Source organism: Equus caballus, chromosome 22 (genome assembly GCF_041296265.1).
Source record: "Equus caballus isolate H_3958 breed thoroughbred chromosome 22, TB-T2T, whole genome shotgun sequence".
Classification (NCBI taxonomy): domain Eukaryota; kingdom Metazoa; phylum Chordata; class Mammalia; order Perissodactyla; family Equidae; genus Equus; species Equus caballus.
In genome coordinates this window covers 5,278,864-5,304,752 of record NC_091705.1, presented here as the reverse complement: position 1 = coordinate 5,304,752, position 25,889 = coordinate 5,278,864, and the positions used below count along the sequence as shown (strand labels likewise).

Genomic DNA, 25,889 nt, shown 5'->3' with positions numbered 1-25,889 from the left:
TGAATCCAAGTCTTGATCTCAAGGTTCAGAGATTTGCTTTAATATCATCCTCAAGGTTCACGCTACAGGATCCAGTTACAGGCAGATTTCACTGTAACAAGGCTTTGTGCAATATACACATTTTCCATAGATAGTGGTCATGTCACATCAAACTTCAGAATAGAGGAGTTTGTGTTATAACAAGGCTGCAATGTATCCATATATCAAATATTTGGACTCACATCTTAATAAAGATCAATAAAGACAAGAATATGACAAAGTACAATGGTGCTCATTTTAGTTTTGTTCCAAAATTTTATTACAAATATTTTCACATATATAAAAAGTTGAAAATCTTTTACAGTTAACATCCATATACCCACCCTCTAGATTCTACCATTAGCATTTGTATATCTGCTTTACCACATAGCTATCTGTCAATCCTACCCCTCTCTAACCTTCTTTCAATCCATTTTATTTTTGATGCATGTCAAAGAAAGCTGCAGATATCAGTACATTTCACTCCTAAACATTTCAGCATGCATATCACTGACTAGAGTTCAAAATTTATTTATTGTACTTTAGGTAAAATTTATAAACAATGAAATGTACAAATCTTAAATGGATGATGAGCTTTGACAAATGTAGACAACTATGTAACCCAAATCCAGTATCAAGGTATATCATGTTATACTCCTCCCAGAAAGCAAATATAAATCATCTCTGGAGGAAAATAAAATCACAGTAAAACCAAAATTACTTGCACAGTCTGGCTAGTATGATATACAGCATCTTAAAAAATCAGAAATATGAGAAAAGAAGTCAATATTAACACAATCACAATAAAAATTAGACAATAGTTTAAACATATATGAAATCTAGATAAAGAACCAGAAAAAGATATAAATGAAATTGAAACATGAAATAAACAAAACTAAAAACAGCATATATGAGTTGACAACAGAATGGACATAGCTGAAGAGAAAACAGAAGAAAATATCCAGAAGGAAGCACAGAGAGACAAAAGGATGGCTAAATCAAAAGCTAAGGTAAGAGAGAGAATACAATGAAAAGGTTATCCTATGGTTGGAGATGCAGAAGGAAAGAAGATTAGTAAGAAGGGGCAGAAACAATATTTGAAGAAAGAATGGCTGAGAATCTTGCCAAAATTGATAAAAGATATCAATCCACAGATTCAACAATCACAAAGAAATACAAGCAAGATAAACACAAAGTATATTATGGGAAAACTGCTGAAAACCAAAGACAATCAGAAAATCTTAAAAGCAGCCAGAGGAAAACAGACACATTTCCTCCAAAGGAGCAATCATGTAACTTAGCATAACTTCTCAAAGAAACAATGGAAGCCAGAAACAAAAGAATGAAATAGTCAATGTAAAGAAAGAACACAGGTACCTATGCAGAATTTAGCACCACACAGAATATACTTCAAAAACGAAAGCAAAATATAGACATTTTCAGATAAGGAAATAAGAAAATCTGTTACCAAGGGACTTGATCTAAGAGAAATACTAAAAGTTATTCTTTAGGCAGAAGGAAAATAATGCCAGGTCAGAGATTTGGGAAGGGAAAAAATGCAACAAAAAAGGGTAATTATTTGAATAAATCTAAATGAATAAAATATATATGAATAAAAAGAAAAAACCTGAGTAAAATATAGTTCTGAAATAGATTATACATATATATTATATTTTCATAATATGGATTTCAAATACATAATAATGGCATATAAACTGACAAGGCGCAAATGGAGCTAAAGTGCATATTAAGAGGGTAAAACTTGAAATTGACGCAAGATTTCAAGTTAGAGATGTGCGTTGTTAGGCATTAAAGTATTACAAATGAGTATAAAAATATTAATCTAGAAGAGAAAAATGGGATGCTAAAAACCATCAGTCTGAAAGAATTCAAGACAACTAGAAAGTAGAAAGTAAGATAGTAAACTTAAATACAATTACAGCAGTTGTCATGTTAAATGTAAATAGAATAATGCTCCAATCAACAGACAGAAATTATATGGTTTAAATAAATTTTTAAAACAATTCAATTTTAAAAACTATACGCCATTTATAAGAGGACATCCAAAACATAAGAATATGGAGAGGTTGAAAGTAAAAAGTCAGAAAAAGATACATGATGCAAACACAAATCAAAAGAAAATTGGTGGAGCTAAATTAAGATCAGGCAAGATCGACTTTGAGGCAAAAAGGCATTACTAGAGATAAAGAGAGAAAACTTTTCAAAGGAACATATAGTAATTTTAAATCTGTACTGCAACTAATAATTTTGCCTCAAATATATATATAGGAAATACTGATAGACTTTGAAGAAAAATGTGGATAAATCTACAGCCATAGTAGAATAATCTCAGTAACTGGTAGAACAGCAGTCAAAAAATATGAAGAGCAGAGAGCTGAACCCATACTTCATACCTTCCCATCTATCCTCCATGACTCAACCTCTCAGATTTTTCATCTCTTTGTCTCTCTGAGGTGCATTCAGGATAATTTCTTCAGATCTATCATCCACTTTATTCTCTCTTGAGCTGCATCTAATCTGCTATTAAACTTATCCTTTGAAGTTTTTCTTTACTATTTCAATTATTACATTTTTTTCACTTCCAGAAGTTCTATTTTTTCCTATTCAAATCTGCTTAGTCTGGTTTCACTTTTACCTGTCTCTGTCCATGGCTGCCTGCCTGCCTGTCCATCTAGATCTGCCTGCCAAATTCTCTGTCTGCCTGTCTGCCTGCACCCACCCACCTGTACATCTTCACCTCCCTGTTTATTTCCACCTCTGCCAGCTGGCCTTTCTCTACCGATCTGTCTGTTCTTCTACGCCTGCCTGCCAGTTTATATCTATCAGCTCATCTGTAAGCCCTTCCTGTCTGTCTGTCAGGCTGCCTTCTGTTTACATCCTGTCTTACCCTTTCCCCTTTGCCCGTTTCTTGCCTATCTATCTAGCCAGGCCAGCAGCCATATATACACATAGAAATACCTAGAATGAGCTCTTCTAACATTAATAGTGGTTACTTAAATTACTTAAATGGTAGTGTTTTGAGTGATTTGCTTTTGCTTTCTTCTCCTCTACAATTACATATAGAGAGAGATTGTTTATCTAATGAACATTCATCTTTCTTTAACAAAAATAAAGTTGTTCTTTAAAACAAAACAACCTAATGAATAAAGATCCTTTAGAGCACTGCCTTGAACTTTTCAGACCATAAACTAAGATATTTTACAGAAGGATAGCTGCCTTTGTATATACAGTATATACATAAATAAATCAGAAGTTTCACGAAGAAATTCTAATCCTTACAATATGCACTGCACTATGAAATGTTTTGGTCTATTTTATTCTATTCCATTATTTTTTTTAAAATACTAGTTTTTGACCCACTAAGTAGATTTTATGACCTACAAATGGTCACAACAGGCAGTCTGAAAAACACCAGATAGAAGACAAATTTCCAATGGAGCAACCCAGAGACTAGAACTGCCCTACCTGAAGCACTCCACCACTGCTGGCCTCCTGCTGGGGGTGGCAGGAAACTGAGGCTGCCCTGAACCTTGCAGAACCTCATCTCCCCTCAGTTACTATTTCCACCACCTTCATCTCACTGAACCATCCAGTCCAAGATGACTTGCACCATTGTCCCTGCTGTGAGCCTCCCTGCTTCCAGGGGCCACTCATCTGCATTTATTCCCATGTCACACACGTGGACATCTGATCTTCTGCTGTCTCACACGGTTCTCTAGTGTGAGAACACACTTACATCCCCACTGAGAACATGCACTTCTTGAATATGCATTTTAAACTTTAATAGCCTTGAGGCTTAAATAGTCTCTGAATACTTTAACTTAAAATTGAAAAAGACTATTAGAAAAGAAGTCACATTTCGTGCTCCATAAAAGAAAAATTCTTCATTGATCAAGGGAGGGCAATAGAATGCAATGTTAAAACCCATGCCCCCTTTCCTAAATGTCTCTATTTCGGTATTTTAACAATGTATAATACTCATATTTTAAAGTTCAAATATACACTTTCAAACTAGATTTGATTAAGAATAAATATAAAATGTAAATAAAATGTTTTTGAGCTTCATGGCACATAGATGTCTCATAACTTCAGTCATAAGTAGTCTGCAGTCACCTCAATGACTCAGCTACTTCCAAATTAAATTTAGATTGGATTTAGGGTTTAGACTGAATTTGGAATTTAGAGCACACTAATGTCATGAGTAGAATGTCAATAATGGATGCAGATAGAACTATGTGTATGATAAGTTGACAATTATACAATAAAGGTAAACCATATCAACTTAGCACACTGCAAAAAACTGAAAAGCTTTGTCAAAGATATCTAGTCTTATATTTTAAGCATTTTCATCCAAGAATTTAAAACATTACTATAGAACAGAGTCAGCAAACTATGATCTAAAATCCAAATCCAGCCTGCCACTTGATTTTTGTAAATAAAGTTTTATATGAAACAGCCATGCTTATTTGTTACATACTATCTACGGCTGCTTTCTCACTACAAAGGCATAGTTGAGTAGTTGCAACTCAGAGAGCAACCCAGAGTCCATATGATCAAGAAAGCCTAAAATATTTACTATTTGGCCCTTTACTGTAATAAAGTGTACTGACCTGTGATCTCTATCATATGTCCTCTAGGATCTCGACTATTTCAATTCAAATTAAATCTTTACCTTCCATGTGTACAACAGGAACACGATTATAGCAACATTAATGGAGGGAATAGGATAGATTTTTAAATCATGGACTATTATAACAAAAGAATATTTTGGCAGCACAGTGTGTACAGTATAGATTTAAAAGGGATGACACAGAAGCTGTGCGGCTCCAAGGAGTGTGCTGCTAACCATGGTCAAAGGAAAAGGAGAGAAAGTGAGTGAGAGAGCCCCCTGCATGACTTGCCCAGTGACGGCTCACAGAGAAGCTGACAAGGAGCTCAGAAGGGTGAAAATAAATATGTACGTAAGAACACAGGTCCCTTTAAAGAAGCAGTCAAATCAAGAGGAGATGCTGATGTTAGGGAAGGAAACAAGATAAGGTTTGGCCTTGTTATCATTAAGATACCACAACAATGACAGATGAGACTGCAAGTGGGCATTTTAAAGGGCAAGTGTGAAATTAAGAAGTGAGATCTGGACAAAAGGCTTGATTGGGAATCATATGCCACAGTGGTTGATGGCACCGGGCAAGCAGTTGAAGGCCCCAAGGAGGCAAGTATGGAGTTACAGAAGCAGAGGTTCAAGGCCAGAATCTTGGCTAACTCTGGTAATTTGGAGTGAACAAAAAGGACCAAAAAATGAAACAGAAGAAGACACTGTCAGGGAATGAGAAGAACCAAAGCAGTGCTGTGCCACAAACATCAGGGAAACATTACATAAGGGGAATTTTAATTGCAGATTCAACACATTTTCTCAAGTGAAACTTTCGTGTTCATTAAAATACAAAATATGGTAAAACCTCTAGATTGCTGTGGATTCTACTGGGAGTTTCATTCCTGGTTGACTTCTTTTTAATGAAAGTCTCAGAAGCGAAGGGTTCATTACTCACTATTTGGAAATCTTGCCTCTCTGTAAAAAGGTCTTCATGGTGCAGGTGCACCGCTCATATGTGTGCAGCAGTCTTCCTGCTCTCACCAATAACACGTCTCTGCCATTTGAGGGTGTCACCTTCTGTTCTAGCGCATAGACTAAACAACCATTCCCCTATCATACACAAGCCCCCACCAAAAGAGCCATGTTCTCTGTTTTCCGGGACACCAGTACCACGATGCAGGTGGTTAGTGGCTCCAGCCCAGGCTACAGAGCTACTGTCTTCTCAACTACATCAAGGGTTCTGCTTCTGCTGTCAGATGGCTATAGCTCAGAGTTTCTCCACAGCAGCCACTACTGACAGTTTGGGCCAGATTGTTCTTTGTCATGGGTTGGGGGGAAGCTGTACTGTGCTTCTGGATATTTAACAACATACTGGGCTGCTATCCACAGATGCCAGTAGCACTGCCCACCCCGACACTGTGATAACCACAATGTCTCCAGACGTTGCCCAATGTCCCCTCGGGGGAAAGATCAGGCCGAGCTGTCACCCATGGCTGCTAATCATTGCCCCAGCCTCTGATCTCTTCTGTGTTCTTCCCTTGCTTGAACCGTTTTGCTGTTTGCACTTGTTCTTCCCAACACCTTTTTACCCACCAGTTTCCACTATAGGTCTGTTATTTCAATGTCTCGGCCTCAAATCCTTTCTTCCCTTTTATTCCTTTTCTCACTCACCTTTTTCCTCTTAAGACATAAATACTTCTATCATGTGTGTTGCCATATTCCTTTGCAGCGAAAGTAGAACTGTTTGCAGAAACTTGCAGCTCATTAGAGAGCTCCCCAAGGCCCGGGAAACACTGCAGCCTCAGGCTCGTCTTTGCTACGTTCATTTATTGATGAGCATTCAAGAATGGCTTTCTTCCCATGTAACTCTCAGTTGAAAGTTTATTATGGAAACATGAGGGTATTTGTGGGATGATTTTGCTCAACTATGGAATTTTCCCTCCATATGTAGGAATTTTAGAAAAACTTTATTTTTTTAATTTTGTTTTTATAGCAGTAACATTGGATTATAACTTATATAACTTCTTTCAGATGTACATCATAATACCTTTCGAATTCTCTGTAGATTATATCATGTTTACCAATCAAAGACTAATTATAATCCATCACCACACACATGTGCCTAAACACCCCTTTCCTCCTCCTCCCTCTCTCCTTCCCCTCTGGTAACCATCAATCCAATCTCTGTTGCTATGTGTGTGTTTGTCGTTGTTTTTATCTTCTACTTATGAGTGAGATCATACAGTATTTGACTTTCTCCCTCTGACTTATTTCACTTAGCATAATACCCTCAAGGTCCATCCATGTTGTCACAAATGGCTGGATTTCATCCTTTCTTATGGCTGAGTAGTATTCCATTGTGTATCTATACCACATCTTCTTTATCCATCCGTCCCCTGATGGGCACCTAGGTTGTTCCATGTCTTGGCTACTGTGAATAATGCTGCAATAAACATAGGGGTGTATGTATCTTTATGCATTTATGTTTTCAAGTTCTTTGGATAAACACCCAGCAGTGGAATAGCTGGATCATATGGCAGATCTCTTCTTAATTTTCTAAGGAAACTCCATTCTGCTTTCCATAGTGGCTGCACCAGTTGGCACTCCCACCAGCAGTGTGCGAGGATTCCCTTGCCCCCACATCCTCTCCAACACGTGTTGTTTCCTGTCTTGTTAATTATAGCCATTCTGACCAGAGTGAGGTGATATATCATTGCAGTTTTGATTTGCATTTCCCTGATAATTAATATGTTGAACATCTTTTCATGTGCCTGTTAGCCATCCGTATATCTTCTTTGGAGAAATCTCTATTCAGATCTTTTACTCATTTTTTAATTGGCTTGTTGGGTTTTTTCTTGCTGAGATGTATGAGTTCTTTGTATATTTTGGATATTAATCCTTTATCTGACATACAGTTTGCAAATATCTTCTCCCAATTGTTAGGTTGTCCTTTCCTTTCATTGATGGTTTCCTTTGCTGTGCAGAAGCTTTTTAATTTGATGTGGTCCCATTTGTTTACTTTATCTTTTGTTTCCCTTGCTCAGTCAGACATGATACATGAAAATATGCTAAGACCAATGTCAAAGAGCATGCTGCCTATGTTTTCTTCTAGAAATTTCATGGTTTCAGGTCTTACATTCAAGTCTTTAATCCATTTTGAGTTGACTGATGTTTGTGCACAGTGTAAGATGATGATCTACTTTCATTCTTTTGCATGTGGCTGTCCAGTTTTTCCAACACCATTTATTGAAGAGACTCTCCTTTCTCCATCGTATGTTCTTGGCTCCCTTGTCGAATATTAGCTGTCCATAAATGTGTGGGTTTATTTCTGGGCTCTTGATTCTGTTCCCTTGATCTGTGTGTCTGTTTTTGTGCCAGTGCTATGCTGTTTAGGTTACTCTAGCTTTGTAGTATATTTTGAAATCAGGGGGTGTGATACCTCCAGCTTTGTTCTTTTTCCTCAGGATTCCTTTGGGTATTCGGGGTCTTTTGCTGTTCCACATAAATTTTAGGATCCTTTGTTGTATTTCTGTCAAAAATGTTTTTGGAACTTTGATAGGGATGGCATTGAATCTATAGATTGCTTTAGGAAGTATGGACATTTTAACTATGTTAATTCATCCAATCCAACGGCACACGGAATCTTTCCATTTCTTTGTTTCTTCATTTTCTTTCAACAAAGTTTTAGAGTTTTCCGTGTACAGATCTTTCACTTCTTTGGTTAAGTTTACTCCTAGGTATTTTATTCCTTTTGTTGCAATTGTAAATGGGATTGTATTCTTAATTTCTCTTTTTGCTACTTCGTGGTTAGTGTATAGAAACCCAACCGATTTTTCTTACGTTGATTTTTTACCCTGCGACTTGACTGTATTCATTTATTATTTCTGAAAGTTTTTAGTGGATTCTTTAGGGTTTTCTATGTATAAAATCATGTTGCCTGCAAATATGGCCGTTTCACTTCTTATTTTCCAATTTGGATCCCTTCTATTTATTTTTCTTTCCTGATTACTCTGGCTAGGACTTCCAACACTATGTTATTAAATAAGAGTGGTGACAGTGGGCATCCTTGTCTGGTTCCTGTTCTTAGAGGGACAGCTTTCAGTTTTTCTCCATTGAGAATGATATTTGCTCTGCATTTGTCATATATGGCCTTTATTATGTTGAGGTATTTTCCTTCTATACCCACTTTATTTAGAGTTTTTATCATAAATGGATGCTGTGTCTTGTCAAATGCTTTCTCTGCATCTACTGAGATGATCACGTGATTTTTATTTCTCATTTTGTTAATGTAGTGTATCACACTGATTGATCTGCAGATGTTGAACCATCTGTGCATTCCTGGAATAAAACCCACTTGATCATGATATATTATCTTTTTAATGTATTGTTGTATTCAATTTGCTAGTATTTTGTTGAGGATTTTTGCATTGATGTTCATGGTGATATTGGCCTGTAATTTTCTTTTTTGTGTTGCCCTTCTTTGGTTTTGGTATCAGGATAACGTTGGCTTCATAGAATGACTTAGGAAGTCTCCCTCCTTTTCAATTTTTTGGAACAGTTTGAGAAGGATAAGTATTAAGTCTTCTTTGAATGTTTGGTAGAATTTACCAGGGAAGTCATCTGGTCCTGGACTTTTATTTTGGGGGAGGTTTTTGATTACTGTTTCAATCTCCTTCCTGCTGATGGGTCTATTCAAATTCTCTACTTCTTCTTGATCCAGTTTTGGAAGGTTGTATGACTCTAAGAATTTATCCATTTCTTCTAGATTATCTAATTTGTTGGCATACAGCTTGTCATAGTATTCTCTTAGAATCTTTTGTATTTCTGAGGTGTCTATTGTAATTTCTCTTCTGTCACTTCTGATTTTATTTGAGACTTTTCTCTTTTTTTCTTGGTGAGTCTAGCTAAAAGTTTGTCAATTTTGTTAATCTTTTGGTTAGTTTTTTAATTAATTTTTTCTGTTGTTTTTTTAGTCTCTATTTCATTTATTTCTGCTCTGATTTTTTTATTCCTTTCTTTCTGCTGATTTTGGGCTCTCTTTGTTCTTCTTTTTCCAGTTCCTTTAGGTGCACTGTTAGACTGTTTATTTGGGATTTTTCTTCTTTGTTGAGATAGGCCTGAATTGCTATAAACTTTCCTCTCAGAATCGCTTTTGCTGTATCCCATAAATTTTGGCATGTTGTATTTTCATTTTCATTTCTCCCTAGGTCTTTTTTTGGTTTCTCCTTTGATTTCTTCATTGACCCAATCATTGTTCAGTAGCATTTTTTTTCCATCTCCACATTTTTGCAGCTTTTCTGATTTTCTTCCTGTAGTTGATTTCTAGTTTCGTACCTTGATGGTCAGAAAAGATGCTTGGTATTATTTCGATCTTCTTAAATTTATTGAGACTTTTTTGTGGCCTAATATGTGATCAATCTTGGAGAATGTTCCATGTGCATTTGAAAAGAATGTGTATTCTGCAGTTTTTAGATGGAATGTTCTGTATATATCTACTAAGTCCATCTGGTCTAAAGTGTCATTTAAAGCCAGTGTTTCCTCATGAATCTTCTGTTTGGATGATCTATCCATTGATGTAAAGTGGAGTGTTAAAGTCTCCTACTGTTATTATGTTACTGTCTATTTCTCCTTTTAAGTCTGTTAATAGTTGCTTTATATATTTAGGTGTTCCTATGTTGGGTGCATAGATATTTACAAGCATTATATCTTCTTGTTGGATTGTTTCCTTTATCATTATGTAGTGCCCTTCTTTGTCTCTTGTTACAGTTTTTGTTTTAAAGACTATTTTGTCTGATATAAGTATTGCTTGCCCTGCTTTCATTTCTTTGCCATTTGCATGGAGTATCTATTTCCATCCTTTCACTTTGAGTTTATAAGTGTCCTGAGTTCTGAAGTGTGTCTCTTTTTTTCAGCATATATACCAGTCTTGGTTTTTTATCCCAAAAACATAATTTAAAAAATCACAAAAGAATGAAAACCACAACACTCTACATGACAAATTAAAAGCAGGATTAGAGGGATCATTATTCTGTCCTGTAATTTAGCCCAATTCATCAATGGTATTTCTTGGAGTATTATGATTAAAAGAACAAGAGCAAATATCTCTTCAATTTCATGAATTTATAACACACACATACACACACTAACCTGGCGAAATACTTCATTGACAAAATTGACATAACCTCGTGTTGACAAGAGAATCCGCTGCACCATTTCATACACGGTTCGGTGCTCTTCCTCAATGCTACAAAGGCTAGAGTTGCTGAGTCTTCGGTCAGACAAGGTGCTGCTGTTAGAATGGCTTTTGTCCTGCTCTGTGGGCCCGCCACCATCCATCTCCGGCGCCTTCTCTTGCCCCGCACCACCACTAACAGTCTGGAAGAAAGTCATTACCACTTCTGAGTAACCCTCTTTGACACTCAAGAACACCTACCAAAACTGAAGACTTGCTTTATTTTAAAGAACTCTTGTTTCCATCAACTTGACAACAAGCTGGAAACCAGCGCTACTCAAAGCACAAGGGGCTCCAGGATCTATATTTACCAATTTTACAGTTCACCAACTAACCCCTCCCTGACTCAGTTGTTTTAACAGGAAAACTACTAAATTATTGCAGGGAGGAAGGCTGTGAAGATTTATCAACCTGGAAAGTTTAATTTACATTTGTAGAATCACAGAATAGATTAATGTGTAAATGAATTTATATTATCATCACCTTTGGTCTCTACACTTCAGCACTTACTCTATGGTCACAAAGATTTGAAAACTTGGTGGATTTTTTGCAGCCACAATGTGGGAAGCATCATTTGATTCTTAAGACAAAGTGACACCTTGATGGAGGAATGCCAATATCTTTAAAGGGTATTTTATGAGAAGAACCTTGATCTGAGTTTTATATTCATAATCTCAGATCAAACTTAATATATTTATAAAACCTTAAATATTTAGAAGACTTTAACAACACAAAGAAATAAAATAATTCATGCAATGACTCACAAAGTTTAACACTGTTCTGCTCTCATTCCTCCATAGAATTAAAGGTTTCCACCAAACATAATACATGTATAATTATGCTTCATCTTTGTAAATTCTACTATTATTCTTTTAAGTGTCAAAAATATATACTCCAAATACCACTAAAACTCTACCCACGGTGAATATTTTGTACAAGAAGTGATAAGATATGAGTAATATAAAATAGTAATTTCAGCGACTACCAAAGACCATTTGAAAGCAAAGTAGATATCCAAATAGTAATCTCTGGGAAAATTAATGGAAGATTAAATTTATAGTAATTTTTCTCTTTCTGCCTTATCTATTAAGCCTGTGTGGCTTATCATGTCACACTGTGAGATGAGCTATCCTATAATAATTAGTTCATCTTTTTTTTTTTTAAAGACTTTATTTTTTCCTTTTTCTCCCCAAAGCCCCCCGGTACATAGTTGTGTATTCTTCATTGTGGGTTCTTCTAGTTGTGGCATGTGGGACGCTGCCTCAGCGTGGTCTGATGAGCAGTGCCATGTCCGCGCCCAGGATTCAAACTAACGAAACACTGGGCCGCCTGCAGCGGAGCGCGCGAACTTAACCACTCGGCCACGGGGCCAGCCCCTAAAATTAGTTCATCTTTTTGATGGATCAACTATCTTCCATAGAAAAATAAAATTTTACTCATTTTTACTGATACATGTTTTTTTCATCTGTAAAGCATGGAGGTTGGATTAAGCCTAACATCTTTTGCAGCTCAATAACCTGTGACTTTTTGATCAATAAGTCCTATCCATTTTCCCCACAGGTCAGAAAAGAAAAAAAAAACTCATGTACATACACACATATGTAGCAAATTAAAAATGGCCACAAATTCTTTGACACTCCTTCCCTAGAGAACCAAAATCTACATCCCCTCCCTTTGACCCACATGTACTGTGCAACTGTGTTAACCAGTAGAATAGAATGGAAGAGACCTGTATCAGTTTCAGGCCCAGGACCAAGAGGTAGACAGTTACCACTTCCTATCTCTTGGAAGATTTGCTCTTGGAGCCCTGAGCAGCCAGGAAAGAAGTCTACCTAGCCTGCTAGAGAGACGACATGGAAAGGGAGGCACAGTTGAGCCCAGCCTTCCAACTGCACCCACCAAAGTAAAAGGCATATGAATGAAGTCATCTTGGACCCTCCAGACCAACCAGTTGCCAGCTGAAGACTACCATCCATTGACTTCAGTTAGTGCCACAAGAGGCAAGAAAGGATTGTTGTTTTAAGCTACTGAGTTTTGAGGTCATTAGATAACTACTTAGATAACATAACAATTAGATAAAACTAAAATAATATACATAAAGAATGAAGTTTAAAGGCACCAAGTCATTCAAACAATGAGCTGTTATCCAAACAGAACATAGCAGTAGCATAGATGGATTTCTCATCATGCCATAAATTGAAAACTACTTCTCTTGATAAAAGGATGCTTTTCTTAGCCTCTCCTAGTCCACTCATCTACAAAAGGCTGCCTTCCAAAAACATCTATATGTTTTGACAGATACTGATAATTATAGCAAGTAATAAGAGTAAAAACAAACTGATAATCCAAGTCTACTCATTTCTTGTCTCTTTTACGAAGATTTATAGTACGAGCATGAATAAGAATTAACCACAGAAAGAGGTCCATTTTGCGCCCACTACATTCAAGCTGGAATTCTCAATGACTATTAGTATTAGTTGATTTCAGTGGTAAACGCAAAGATGACTTTCACTTCTTTGGTGTATGAAGCAACCTTAGTCAGTGAAACAGACATATCTGCTTGGACCAGGCCTGCGCTGCCGTGGCTCAGGAAATTGCATGATACAAACTGTCACTTAATCCTTCCCCTCTACCCTCCCTACCACCCTGGTTTCTTCTCAACCCACAGCTCACACTGAGACTTGTTCACCCTCAGGGTCAGGTTAAATGAGGAGATCCACAAAGCAGGTGTGAAACAAGAGGATGTAACTGTAACTCTGTTGGTGATGCCTAATGTCACTCAATCCCCCAGTGGTGACTCACCTACATTGTTGGGGGCAGCACACATTTGCCTTGGTAGAGCTTAAGAACACAGAGAGCACTACAGTGGTAATCAACAAACAAATGAGTGTGTACAATATACAAACTCCTGTAGGGTTGTCAATTTGTGTGATTCCCTTTTTCTAACTGTTCATCCCACAAAATACAATTTCAGGAAACCCACAGCCCATGAATCACTGAAGGGCTGGTTCAGAATTAGTAAAAGTGGTACTTTAATAATATAACTAAAGAGTTATTATGCAGGTAAATGTGATCAACTGTCTTAGCATCTCAAACTTTCTTTTCCATTCCCTAACGGACTTGAGTTTTAATGTTTAATTCATGTGCATACAGAACTGGTAAAAACAGTTACTGCTAAAATTTTTAAATCACCACTCTGCTTTCTCTAATGTACTATCTCATACAAAATGAATTACTAAGGAATAATACTTCACTGAAAACATTTTCATCTGAGGCACGAAGAATTTCTGCATCAGTGCAGATTTAAGAGGAGGACTGTTGTTGCCAACACAGTATGGGATGTATGAGCAGCTGTATTTTCATTCTCTCATGAATGACACCACTGAACAAGAAAATCTGTTAAACCAGATTGTCCAAGTGGTAAGTAAGCTAAGTCTAGAAGATGCACTAATTCCTTTTCTCCCTGGTGAAAAACATTGTCAAAGTTATTAGTTCTAGATCAAAAAGAAGTAAATTCACTTTGGAAAAAATACCTCATACATGACATTTAATGTAGTAATAGTGGCAAACGTGTGAACTCTATTTGGAAGCAGTACTTAAAAGACTGTTTTAAAGGGCTTTTATAAGAGCAGCATATTCCTTGAAAAGAGATTTTAGATTGCCTGACTTGGACAGTAATATTCACTTTACATGAGTAAAATTACACTAAATTTGAAACTTCAAACAAAAACTTTCAGAAGACAAATGCAATTATATGTGCTTTTTATTCCTGTAACTCCATTTCCAAAATTTAATATTCAATTGTTTAAATTGCTGCTTTTTCTCACATACAATGTAAATGAAGAGTAGAACATAGGAGAGACATGAGATGAGGTGGGAAACACAGCAGCAAGGCAGAGAAAGGAATACAGGAAACAACTGGTTCACTGAATAATGACTGCCCCCAAAGATGTCCCTGCCCCAGTCCCAGAACCTTTGACTATGTTACCTTACCTGGCAAAAGGATCTTAGGAGGTGTGGTTAAGTTAAAGGTGTTGAGATGGGAAAATTATCCTGGTTTATCTGGGTGGCCCCCGTGTAATCACAAGGATCTGTAAGGAGGCAGGAGGATCAGACCCAGAGAAGGTGATGTGAAGATGGCAACAGGGAAAAAAGGTGATATGATGATGGGCCATGAACAAAGGAATGCAGCCTCTAGAAGCTGGACAAGGCAAGAAAACAAATTCTCCTCTAGAGCCTCCAGAAGGAACACAAACCTGCCCACACTTTGATTTTATCCAACTGAGACTGATTTTGGACTTCTGAGTTCCAGAACTGCAAGATAATAAATTTGTGTTGTTTCAAGCCACTAAGTTTGTGACAACTTGCTACAGTGGCAATAGGGAACTAATACAACAACAGTCTCTACAATGGCAGTGGCCATTTCTAGGTGCAGCCACCTGCAGGGCATGGTAGCAGTGGGCACAGATGGTTGTCTGCCTAGCATCCATGCCCCCTCCCTAACAAAACGCCAGTGCTCCTCGTACCTGACTCACAGGAAGCTGACGCCATCCAAGTACCAGGGGAGCATTCTGTTTCATGGTAGCCAATCACAGCCCTCCTCTGCCATTCAAATAGCCAGCTGTAAGCCAATCAGTGCCTTGTTACTGTTCTAGGAGGGGCCAAGTAACCTAAATTCTTCCACTCAGACAAAAGGGAAGGCCTTCATATTTCAGATTGTCTCTGTAATTGAACAAAAATAACAGTGCCCCAGCTGCTGGCAGCCATCTTGTAATCATGGGGGAATCGAAGATAAACCAGCCAGAGGGAAAAGGGCAGAGAAGAGAAGATTGCGAAGAATCATAGAGCATGAGTGAACCATATTCTCAGCCACCCTCATCATGAGCTTCTTTCATGAGATTAAAATATTTCTTTTATATTTAAGAAAGCTGGAGTTCTGGGATCTTTTTTTTCTGTTAAGATAATAGAACCATCCTAATTGATTCAGGAGGTCAGGCCCTTATGACACTGAAAAAGCTAGATAATGAAAGTAGATGACTCACAAGTGTGAAGAGTCAACTACAGGAAAAAATTAGAACCTTAAAGCAGTGGTTAATTTGCTATTCTTGCTACTTATCATCATCTAAACATATTTTTCAAGAATGAGCAACTTATTTTCAATAAATCCAGGTGACGGTTTTCTGAAATTTTGAAACCAGGTAGGAAAAAGTTACATCCTTTAAATAGACTGTTTTGAATTGACTGAACAATCACACGAAATGTAATGTAAAGTTTATCAAAGAGTGTGACTGAATGTCTTATATATAATTTCATGCAAGTGTTTGCGTGATGATTTTTAGTTTTTGTCTACCTGGTGCATGAATAAAGGTCTCTCATCATGCTTCAGAACTGTGTTTCCCTGACTGCTGGTGAAATCGGGGGCATTTTTATTTCCTCTTCTGTGAACTTCCCTTTCATCTCCTTTGTCCATTTTTCAACTGGGTTGTCTTCTTATCAATTTTTAGGCACTCTTTACAGCACGAATATGAACTCTTTTAACAGCCATGATGTTACAAATGCTTTTCGCAGTCTATTGCGTGGGTGTGGCTTTATGCTATCTTTTTGACACGTAAGTATTCTTCTATTTTTTTAAATAAAGCTGAATCTCATTTCTTCTATGGCTTCTGGGTCTTATCTCTACCTAAGTTGGTCTCCCACTTCCCAAATTTATACATTCCCCTAGATTTTCTCCTAAGTTCTTCATATTTTTGTTTTTATATTTAGACATTAAATAAATTTAGACCTTAAATCTATCTGGCATTGGTTTATGTATGTAAAATGAAGCAAGGTTCTGAGAAAGAGAGAGACAGACAGACAGGTTCTTTCAGCTTTCAGGGCTATAAATTAGATTAGATATTCAATGCTAATCTCAGTCTCACTCCCTTGAAGGAACCTCTGGTTTCTGTCTGGAAGTCTGTATAATTTTTCCTTAATCCCTGAAAGTCAAATGTCTGTTTAAGTTTGTGTCTGTTTAGCTAATTCTTCCTGGGACTCAAAAACCTCTTCAGTCTAAGGCATCACCTTTTTTCAGCTCAGGTTAACTATTCTTTTTATTAGTTCAATTACTACTTCTCATTCTTTTCTTCTTCTGCCCTCACAATATTTGTAAGTCTGGACCTATCCTCCAGTCTTATTTATTAATTCCTGATTTCCACCTCTTTGAATTTTTGCTCAGTGTTGTGGGATATTTCTTCAGAAAACCAATTTTGTTCTCAGCAGTGATCATTACCTTTTCCAGGTCACCTACTAAATTTTTAAATTAAGACACTTAAGGTTTTAAACTTTCTTTCAGCAAGTGTTTTGTTCTTACTGCAATTCTATCTCCCTCAGACTTCTTTGAAAATAAGTTCCTCCGGTTCTTCAGTCAATTCTTGTCAATGGAGCCACGTGCTCCTCCTTCAAGGTACTAACTACCCCTCAGGTGTGTGTACTCTCAGCTAGGGCCAAGGTCACACTTCTGGAAACTCCAGGAATCAGCAAACCTGCACTAAGTGGCCCATACTTCCTATGCCTGCTCTTGGGAACAACATAAAAAGCACACAAAACCACAACCCCTCTGTGCAGTGTCTGCTCTCTGGCTTCCACAAGTGGTCCCGCTCTACCCAGCGCAAAGTCCCGCAGCAACTCAGCCTGCTGGGAAAGCCCAATTTGTGTCTAACCAAGGCCAGCCATAGAGAGAAGGCACCACAGGCCCCATAAAGAAGAGGTCTTCACCAAAGGCCTTGAGGAGAGGCAGCCTTCTCTTCCAGGGACCCCCATCATGGCTCAACAACCACCCTGAAACCCTGAGCTGCTAATCCACTCCTTCCCTTGAGATCCAGAGGGCACCTGACAGTCTCACAGGTGCTCTCTATGGCCCACTTGCATGATTCCTGAGGGCATTCCAGGTGCTGGGAACTGGCGAAGGTAAAATAGGTCCCTGGTCTTATGCTCAAAGGTGACTGGTACTTGAGTGAAGGAGAGAAAATGAGAGGAGGCCAGGAGTGTGCACACAACAGCCATCTTCTCAGAACGCCTCCCTCGCCACAAGATTGCCTCATCGTGGCAATGCCAAGAGAGCACAGCAAGTGCCTGTAACTCACAGCTTCCTCTGAAACCTCAGCATTACACAGCACACCAATAAAATCAAGTCCCTATAACCAACAACCTGTAAAAACCCAATAACCCTAATAATCAATTTCTCTGGTATGTGTTAGTGTGTTATTACAAAAGTATTAGGAGATAAAAAGATGATGAGTGACATACCTGTATGATTTTAGGCAACACATCAACTCCATTTTTAGTGTTTTGTGTTGTAGTTAGATACTTTTTTTCCAAAAAGAAAGTTACAATCCACTTAATAAAAACAACCCGAGCTGCCATGTATGGAATTTTTGTACTGTAAATGTTTTCATTGTCTCGAGTTGTAGTAACGTACACTGGCTTTGGTCTCAAATGGGGGATGTCTGGAAGAAAAAAGAACACATGATTAGGTTAGTGGATCTTAACATTATATAGCCCCTATAAATGTTTCAGTTTCCAATTAAATAGACATATATTTGGTTGTTTAAATAGCAACTAAGATTAAAGAACCAGAAAGGATTAAAAGTGGCATCTTGTGGTCGACTCATTTCTGGTTCCACCTTGCGATCTGACCAAGACGAGGTAGTGGTAATAGTGACTGTTCACTTACAACTATGATATATAGCTGTGGAAAAACTAAGCTGATCTTTTTAACAAATTTGAGAAATTACATGTGACTGTAATAGTGAAAATCTTTTTACATGTTAAAACTAATTTAATCTTACTTTATGACTGGAACAAATGTAAAAGCATGCATAGACATTTTCATCATTTTAGGCATTTTAACATCCAACACTACACTAATCAAATCCTTTTCCCTTTAAATGAATCCAAAGAAACAGAATCAGTATAATCTACTTCATGTCTGAAAGAATTCAGAAAGTCATATTTCATCTTTGAGGTGTCGGACACCACAATTTTCAAAGAATTAATAGGAGGTCCATTTCTCATTCTTTAAATTCCATAATCAATATGACAATTCTATGGCATTGGATTTGAGATACTACTTGCTGTAAGTCCAACTCTCTTACTAATTTTTCTACACCTGTAGGTAGCTGCATGTACCTGCAGAAAAATTCTCAGCAAATAACTTTTAATTTCAGAATATTAACAATATACTATGTTTCCTACAATGAATATAGACTACTTATGCAATCAGAATTTTTTAAAAAAATACCCACAGAGATATAGCTAACAAAATACATATCCAGTACCCCCACAAGTCAGCACTTCCACATCTTTCAGAGTGCACTGGGCTTCCATGGTTTTCCCCTTGCCCAAGCGTGTGGGTACAAACACACACCCAGAGACGACTGAATTAGTTGTCTACATTCCCCAGATGGATTAACATCTGTTGTGACCTTTTCCCCTCCAAAATAGTTCTTGATTATTCATTTTAACTAATTTAACCTGCTTCAAAATAACAAGGACAGGAAGATTTGCCCCCCCACCTCCACAAATCTAAGGAATGCTTCTGTCTTATGAGTCTTCATTGCTTATAGAAGGAAAACTTTAGGAGCTAAATTGGAAATTCTCTGATGTTTCTTTCCCCTCTGGGGCTTACTGTCCCTGGGTTACCCAATTGCCCAAACATCTGTCCTTTCATAAGCAGCTGTAAGTAGAACCTGCTGGATAAAAGATCCAATATAAAAGTAAGGGCTTACTGTGTGCAGCTATGCGGCCTGGGCTGGCCTGCCTGGCCAATGAGCAAGGTCTGGGGTCACCATATCCCACCACTCTAAGAGAGGACTTAAGGAAATGCAAGCTTATTTTTGACATTAAAAGATTTTAGGGGCCGGCCCCATGGCCGAGTGGTTAAGTTCACGTGCTCTGCTTCGGCGGCCCAGGGTTTCACCAGTTCGAATCCTGGGCTCGGACATGGCACCGCTAATCAAGCCATGCTGAGGTGGCATCCCACATGCCACAACTAGAAGGACCCACAACTAAAATAATACACAACTATGTACCGGGGGACTTTGGGAGAAAAAAGGAAAAATAAAATCTTTAAAAAAAAAACGATTTTAAATATAATTACACCAAAGAATCATAATACATTTCAAATTATTTCTAAGTATAGGAGCCACAGTTTCTCCTTATTGCTGTGAGCTGAGGTACATCTTAGTTTGTACAAATAGTTAAAATCATTTATTAGAAAACCTTAAACCTCTTACAATAAAGTTATCTTTAAATATAGGAATAAAATGACTATTTTACTTTCAGAATACAAAGGTCTCTCTGAAAGAGACTGTACAGCCTCCCTATGGACATCCTTTATACATGGCTCAATCAGTACTTACCAAGCACAGGTTTGTAGATGTTTGTTAACTTAGTAAATGATGGAAATAAATGAGGAAGATAATACTTTCGAAACAATGTAAAAAGAAATTTAAAACCAGTATCTTGATTCTCCTTATTCTTCCACTCCAAGCTTGCAGCCTTTGGATAATAAGTGGAGAAGAACACATGTATATTTACATTTCAAATTAATGTATACTAAACTGAAATGCTCTTATACTATTAAAATTCCTATCCTAAATAAAAAACTTTATAACATTGACAATCATGTAACGAAATCATAGCTTAAAACTCAAAAGATGATGAGAATGAATACTTTAAAACAAAATGGTAACTATGTTAAAAACAGCATTTTTACTGAGTATTAAAAAAAAATGACCCAGTGACGGCATATCTTTTGAACTTGCTCTACTGCATCACGCCCACATTTCTTCCCACACGTTCTGTGTAATGATGTCACATTCCTTGTGCCTTAAAATGTTTAGTTAGATGTAATCAGATGCTTTTATTTTTTTAAACTCAAAAAAGGCCATTTATAACAAGCAGGAATTACGGAAACAACCCCTAGCAAGGATTTCATCCAATGTTACCTACATGCAAAATCAATATCAAAAGGCAAAGCTATGGAACCTTGTAAAGCGCATTTTCCTCATTAAAAGCAATCCACAGGCTAAGATAAACCAAGCCTGCCAGTCCAGCTACACCTGTTAGTGGTTCTTAATACTTGCTAGACCCCAGAGCACTCTAAAGCAAACTTCCCAATTCCTTCATGATACAGCCCACTTAGAAAATGATGACATTTGTGCAGCACCTGAGGTAAAGGGACGAGGGGCTTTGGCCGCCCCTGCGGCAGAGGGGCTCAGTGTCTGCAACCTGTCAGAAGTTCTCCAGGGTGAGCCAAGAGAGAAACTCTGCTCTGAGGACTCACCTCAGCAGACAGGTGAGGGAAGGACAGAAGGATGGACACGCACGTACAATTCTGTACACAATTTAGGTGATTCACAGTCTGCATTAAAACCTCTACCCTCTATCAATGGCATCCTTCTTCTACTGGAATCCTGGAGATTACGTGTCTTATCCAAGGTCACACAGCTTATTAGTGACACATCTAGAATAAACACCCAAGTCCCCCAACACATCCAAGTTCTAGATACTCTATGCTGATCTCCTGGGACAGATGGAATGCTCTACCACTTCTGGACAAATAAAATTTGAGATGCACATAGAACGGGCCGATAGAGCTAAAATGGGGGCTTCCAGAAGACAACAGAATACCCCAGTCAGCTCTCAGGATTTTAGAGTCCTTGTGTTTCTGGTGCTGGCTAACGGAACCAGGGGAGAGAAGAGCAGAAGAGATCACCCGGACAGAGCAGTGAAAAAGGGAAGCCAAGGACTGAATCCTAAGGGACAGCAGAGAGAAACACTGTCCCCTAAAGAAAACTGAAAAGAATAAAAGAAAGGGAGGAGAAAAGCCAGAAAAAAATATCACGGGAGGAGAGAATCTCATGAAGGAGGGGCAGTCACTGTCAAACCAGCTGACAGATTCAATACAGCAGAAAGTGAAGCATGTCCTTCCCCTGGACGTGACCACCAGATCCCCTTCACGGTCTTGGGCCTCCTTCTTAGCAGTGACAGGCAGGTAACAGTGAGTGTCAAAGGAACACCAGGTGAGGAAGTGCACTTGGCAGAGATTATTATGTCAACAAACTTGGCTGTGAAGGGGAGGACAGAGACTGGACTCTTCCCAGGAGGAACTAAGGGATGAGAGAAGTGTTTGCTAAGAGAGATGAATTCAGTAGCATTTTTTTGAACCATATTATGCTCAGAAATATAGACCAAGAGACATAAATCACCTAAGGAAATCATAAACCAATGATTTTAGTTCTGTATTCCCGTGCGCCCCTCTTCTGCATCCCCCTGCAGACTTCTGAATTGAAGTGGGCCAGGGCTGGGGGTGGAAACAGGAGCTTTCATTCTAAAATAAGTTCAGAGATTGTATTATTCCAGTTGGTAAATACAATAGAAAGGAATACGTAACACAAAGCAGGCCTCTGCTGATGGCACGATGAAATAATTACACATACTTTTGTTCAAACCTCCCTGCCTGCCCTGCCTATTCCTGAGCCACCCTTTCAACCTCTGGGCCTGCCTCCTTCTCCGTCCTGTCTCGCAGGCATAGAGATCAGGGTTAGGGAAGCAATAAGGAGGCAAAAATAGTTTCATACACTATGAGATAATAGAAAATATACATATTGGTCTCTCCCCCCGGTTCCTGGCATAGAGCCCTAAAACCCCTGTAAATCCCTAAGTGACAAGAGCATTAGGAGCATCTTTTGTTCTAATGAGGTGACTCTGAATGGGTTCCTGGATGGGGCTGGTCACCAGAAAGACCAAGCCATGATAAGAAGTTGGAATTTTCAGCACCCCTCCAGTTTCTCCAGATAGGGGTGAGGGGCTGGAAATGGAGTTAATTGGTAATGCCTACGTGAGGAAGCCTCCATCAAATCTCAATAGCAGAGGTTTCAGGGAGCTCTCAGGTGGGTGATGCACCCCAATTCCATGAGGACAGAAGCTCCTGCACTCGGGACCCTCCCAGACCTCGCCCTATGTATCTCTTCATCTGGCTGCTCATTAGTATCCTTTATCATATACTATCATATCCTCTAATAAACTGGTAAATGTAATGTTTCCCTGAGTTCTGTGAGCTGCTCTAGCAAATTAATCCAATCTGAGGAGGGAGTCATGGGAAACTCTGATTTGTAACCAAGTCTAATAACAGAAGTTGTGAGTAACCTAGGACCTGCTACTTGCAATTGGCATCTGAATGGGGTGGGAACAGTCTTATGGGACTGAGCCCTTAACTTGTGGGATCTGATGCTATCTCCAGATAGACAGTGTCAGAATTGAGTTAAACGGTATAACACCCAGCTGGTATCACAGAGATTTGCTTGGTGTTGGGAAAAAAAACCCATGCATTTCCTGACTAGAAGCGTCAGAAGTGAAGTGTTCTTGTGAATGTGGTAATAATATGAAAGTAAAGGATACACCCAGATGGAGAACTGAATTTTTTCCTTTATATACACACTCACACAAAACAGTATGTATGCCCGGCCTTTGCTGAAGTGACCTGGCACATACTCTATGATTAGTGAAACATCACACAAAACAACCTCAAAAAAAAGCAAAAAAACAAAATATGAACAAATGGGAAGAAAAGAGGCAGGTTTTCTTTTTCCTACCGAGAATAAGACTATCATTGAATTATCTACAATTTTGCTCTTACCTGAATAACCATATATTTCAACAGTATTTGAAGAAAAAAGCACGTTTGGTCCTCAGCAATCTTTTCCCCTGATACGGCTGGCAGGAGTGGAGTAATTTCTTCTGGATATATCTTTGCTGCAGAGTGGAAAACAATGAGAGCTCTCTCGGCAAAGTTAAATTTTAAATGGGGTTTTAAAAAAAAAAGAGGCCTCTATTAAAATGCATCTACCCATCCATTGGAACTCCTCAGAATGAACTCCAAGCCAGTGTACACGAAGGGCTTGGAAAAATGGTACAGATGCCCACAAAGCCACCTCTCCCACTGGACCATTTTCACTGCTTTCAAATTCCACCTCAGTCAGCCTAAGATCAAATATCTGTCAGTGGGCAATAAAGTGATGAGCAGCAATCAATCAATGGCCCTAACAGGCAAGTTCCTTGAAAACTCACAGGACACAAATGGCTGCCATTAATAGTCCCATGAGGCCACTACTGTCCTTCCATGAATGCTGCATGAAAATACACAGCTGGCAACAAAGAGCCTGTGAGAACACTTACATCCACTTATGAAACAACAGTGATGAGGACAACAGACAGAAGTTTTGGATAGCAAATTTAAATCACCACAAAAGCATTCCAGACATACCATGTGTTTCTACTTTCTGCTATTGCCAACATTTATCTCCTCCTTTCCATTCCTGTTCCTATCACTTCAGTAAATTTCTCCTGTCATCATTTCATATAAAATAGGCTCCAAGTCTTTTCAATTCTAATGTTTCTAAGAATCTACTGTGAATAGAAATAGGGAATAATTCCTCTTCAGAACCTATCTATGAAATCAAGAATTCTATTCAGGAAAATGACAAACCAAGGAATTCTTCAATGTAACTCGAAGAGTTATTTCAGCCTGTAAGATGGTTAACATTACTCACCATCAGCCGCACTAGGGCTAGGATTGATGAGTGTCTCCAGCGTGCAGGGCCCTCTAGATGACATGATCGCTGGGAAACCAGGCACGAGGCAAGCAAAAATCAGCACCTGCTCTTCGGCACAGTTTGTCTGAAGTGCTTGAAGCCACAAAAGAAACAGTCTGATTCCTTCACATCTTATCTAAAAATAAAATTAAAGGTAATGAAATTAAATACTTACGTGTATTTGTAGAAATGCATTGCAACTTAGCATCAGTTCTGAGAAAGAAAAACTAGAAGTTAAAGGCATTGTTAAAGTATCGCACCAAGTTTTTCACTTAGTGACAAGTAAGCAAGGATGCTGCAATGCAGCACAAGAGTTAAGAGCTTGGGTTCTGGAGCCAGAGAGCCTGGGTTCAAATGCAGGTTCTGCCACTTTCTAGCTTAGCTGTGACCCATGGAGAACCACTTAACTTCTCTGTGCCTTAGTCTCCCTATCTGTAAAATAGGGATAATAACAGAATTTACGACAAAGTTCTGGTGTAGGATTAAGTGAGTTAAAACAGTGCCTGACTCATGCTAAGCGCTACATATTTCCTATTAATAGTATTTTATTCCATCGGGCAACAGTGCCCATATCATCAATGCTCAATTATCCATGAAAACAATGCAAGGATAATCCGCCTCCGAATTTACACTATGCTTTGTATCACGTTCTTGAAAATCAGAACACCTGGAGCTAAATAAGACCATGAAGACCTGGCTCACTGGGATAGGGCAGCTCTCAGCTTCCCTGCCTTATGTCTCTACTCTCTCCAACATCGTCACTGTGCTCCGAATGGTCGGCATCCCCTGGTAGAAAACATTCCGATAGGCAGATGTGTTATTTTTCCTCTTCTACATTTACTTTCAACTTCATCCCATTCCTAGAATTCATAAACACAGGTACTTCCATTTCTATATTCCTAAATGGCTGAAAAGATAATGTCAATAAAGGAAGTTAAATAAGCAAAAGAGATGAAAAACCGTCAGATGCGGCTGAAAGATGTAGAAAGCTCCAAATGTAGGCAATTGACGGACTGCCTGATAGCTTTTCAATTACACCCAGGTGGTGCGGATTCCTCCAGAGCAAGTGTTCAAGCCAAACACTCTGCAAGGAAAGGCTCTGCAAGGCTCTGCAGGAAAGCCAAGAGAGGCAAAAAAAAAAAAAGAAAGAAAGAAAAGAAAAAAAAGTTTGGCTGACTCCCCACAGAAGTCAATTACACCAAGATAGACACCCTGTCTGGTGACAGTGCTTCCTCATGTGGATTATACAGTGCACTTTCAGACATGCTGTGGACTCACCATTGCTCTGCATAAACCTCCACACCCACTGACACTGTCCTCCTCTCCCCAAGCAGGGAAAATAACTACTGGGGTGGACAGAATTAGGCACGTTAGCTTTCAAGCTGAGAGAGGA

General features: G+C 38.5%; 1 protein-coding gene across 14 annotated transcripts in view; it reads right to left on the bottom strand.

Moving 5' to 3' along the window:
* The window catches only part of RALGAPA2 (Ral GTPase activating protein catalytic subunit alpha 2), a 323,293-nt gene that overhangs the window by 227,146 nt on the left and 70,258 nt on the right, over nucleotides 1-25,889 (bottom strand). For all 14 annotated transcript variants that reach the window (XM_070247008.1, XM_023626011.2, XM_023626010.2 and 11 more), the window contains 5 exons: nucleotides 24,455-24,632; nucleotides 23,542-23,657; nucleotides 20,261-20,399; nucleotides 18,147-18,346; nucleotides 10,778-11,005 (listed from right to left, as the gene is read on the bottom strand). In XM_070247008.1, coding sequence (XP_070103109.1) covers nucleotides 10,778-11,005; nucleotides 18,147-18,346; nucleotides 20,261-20,399; nucleotides 23,542-23,657; nucleotides 24,455-24,632 — 861 coding nt within the window. The remainder of the gene's footprint in view (nucleotides 1-10,777; nucleotides 11,006-18,146; nucleotides 18,347-20,260; nucleotides 20,400-23,541; nucleotides 23,658-24,454; nucleotides 24,633-25,889) is intronic.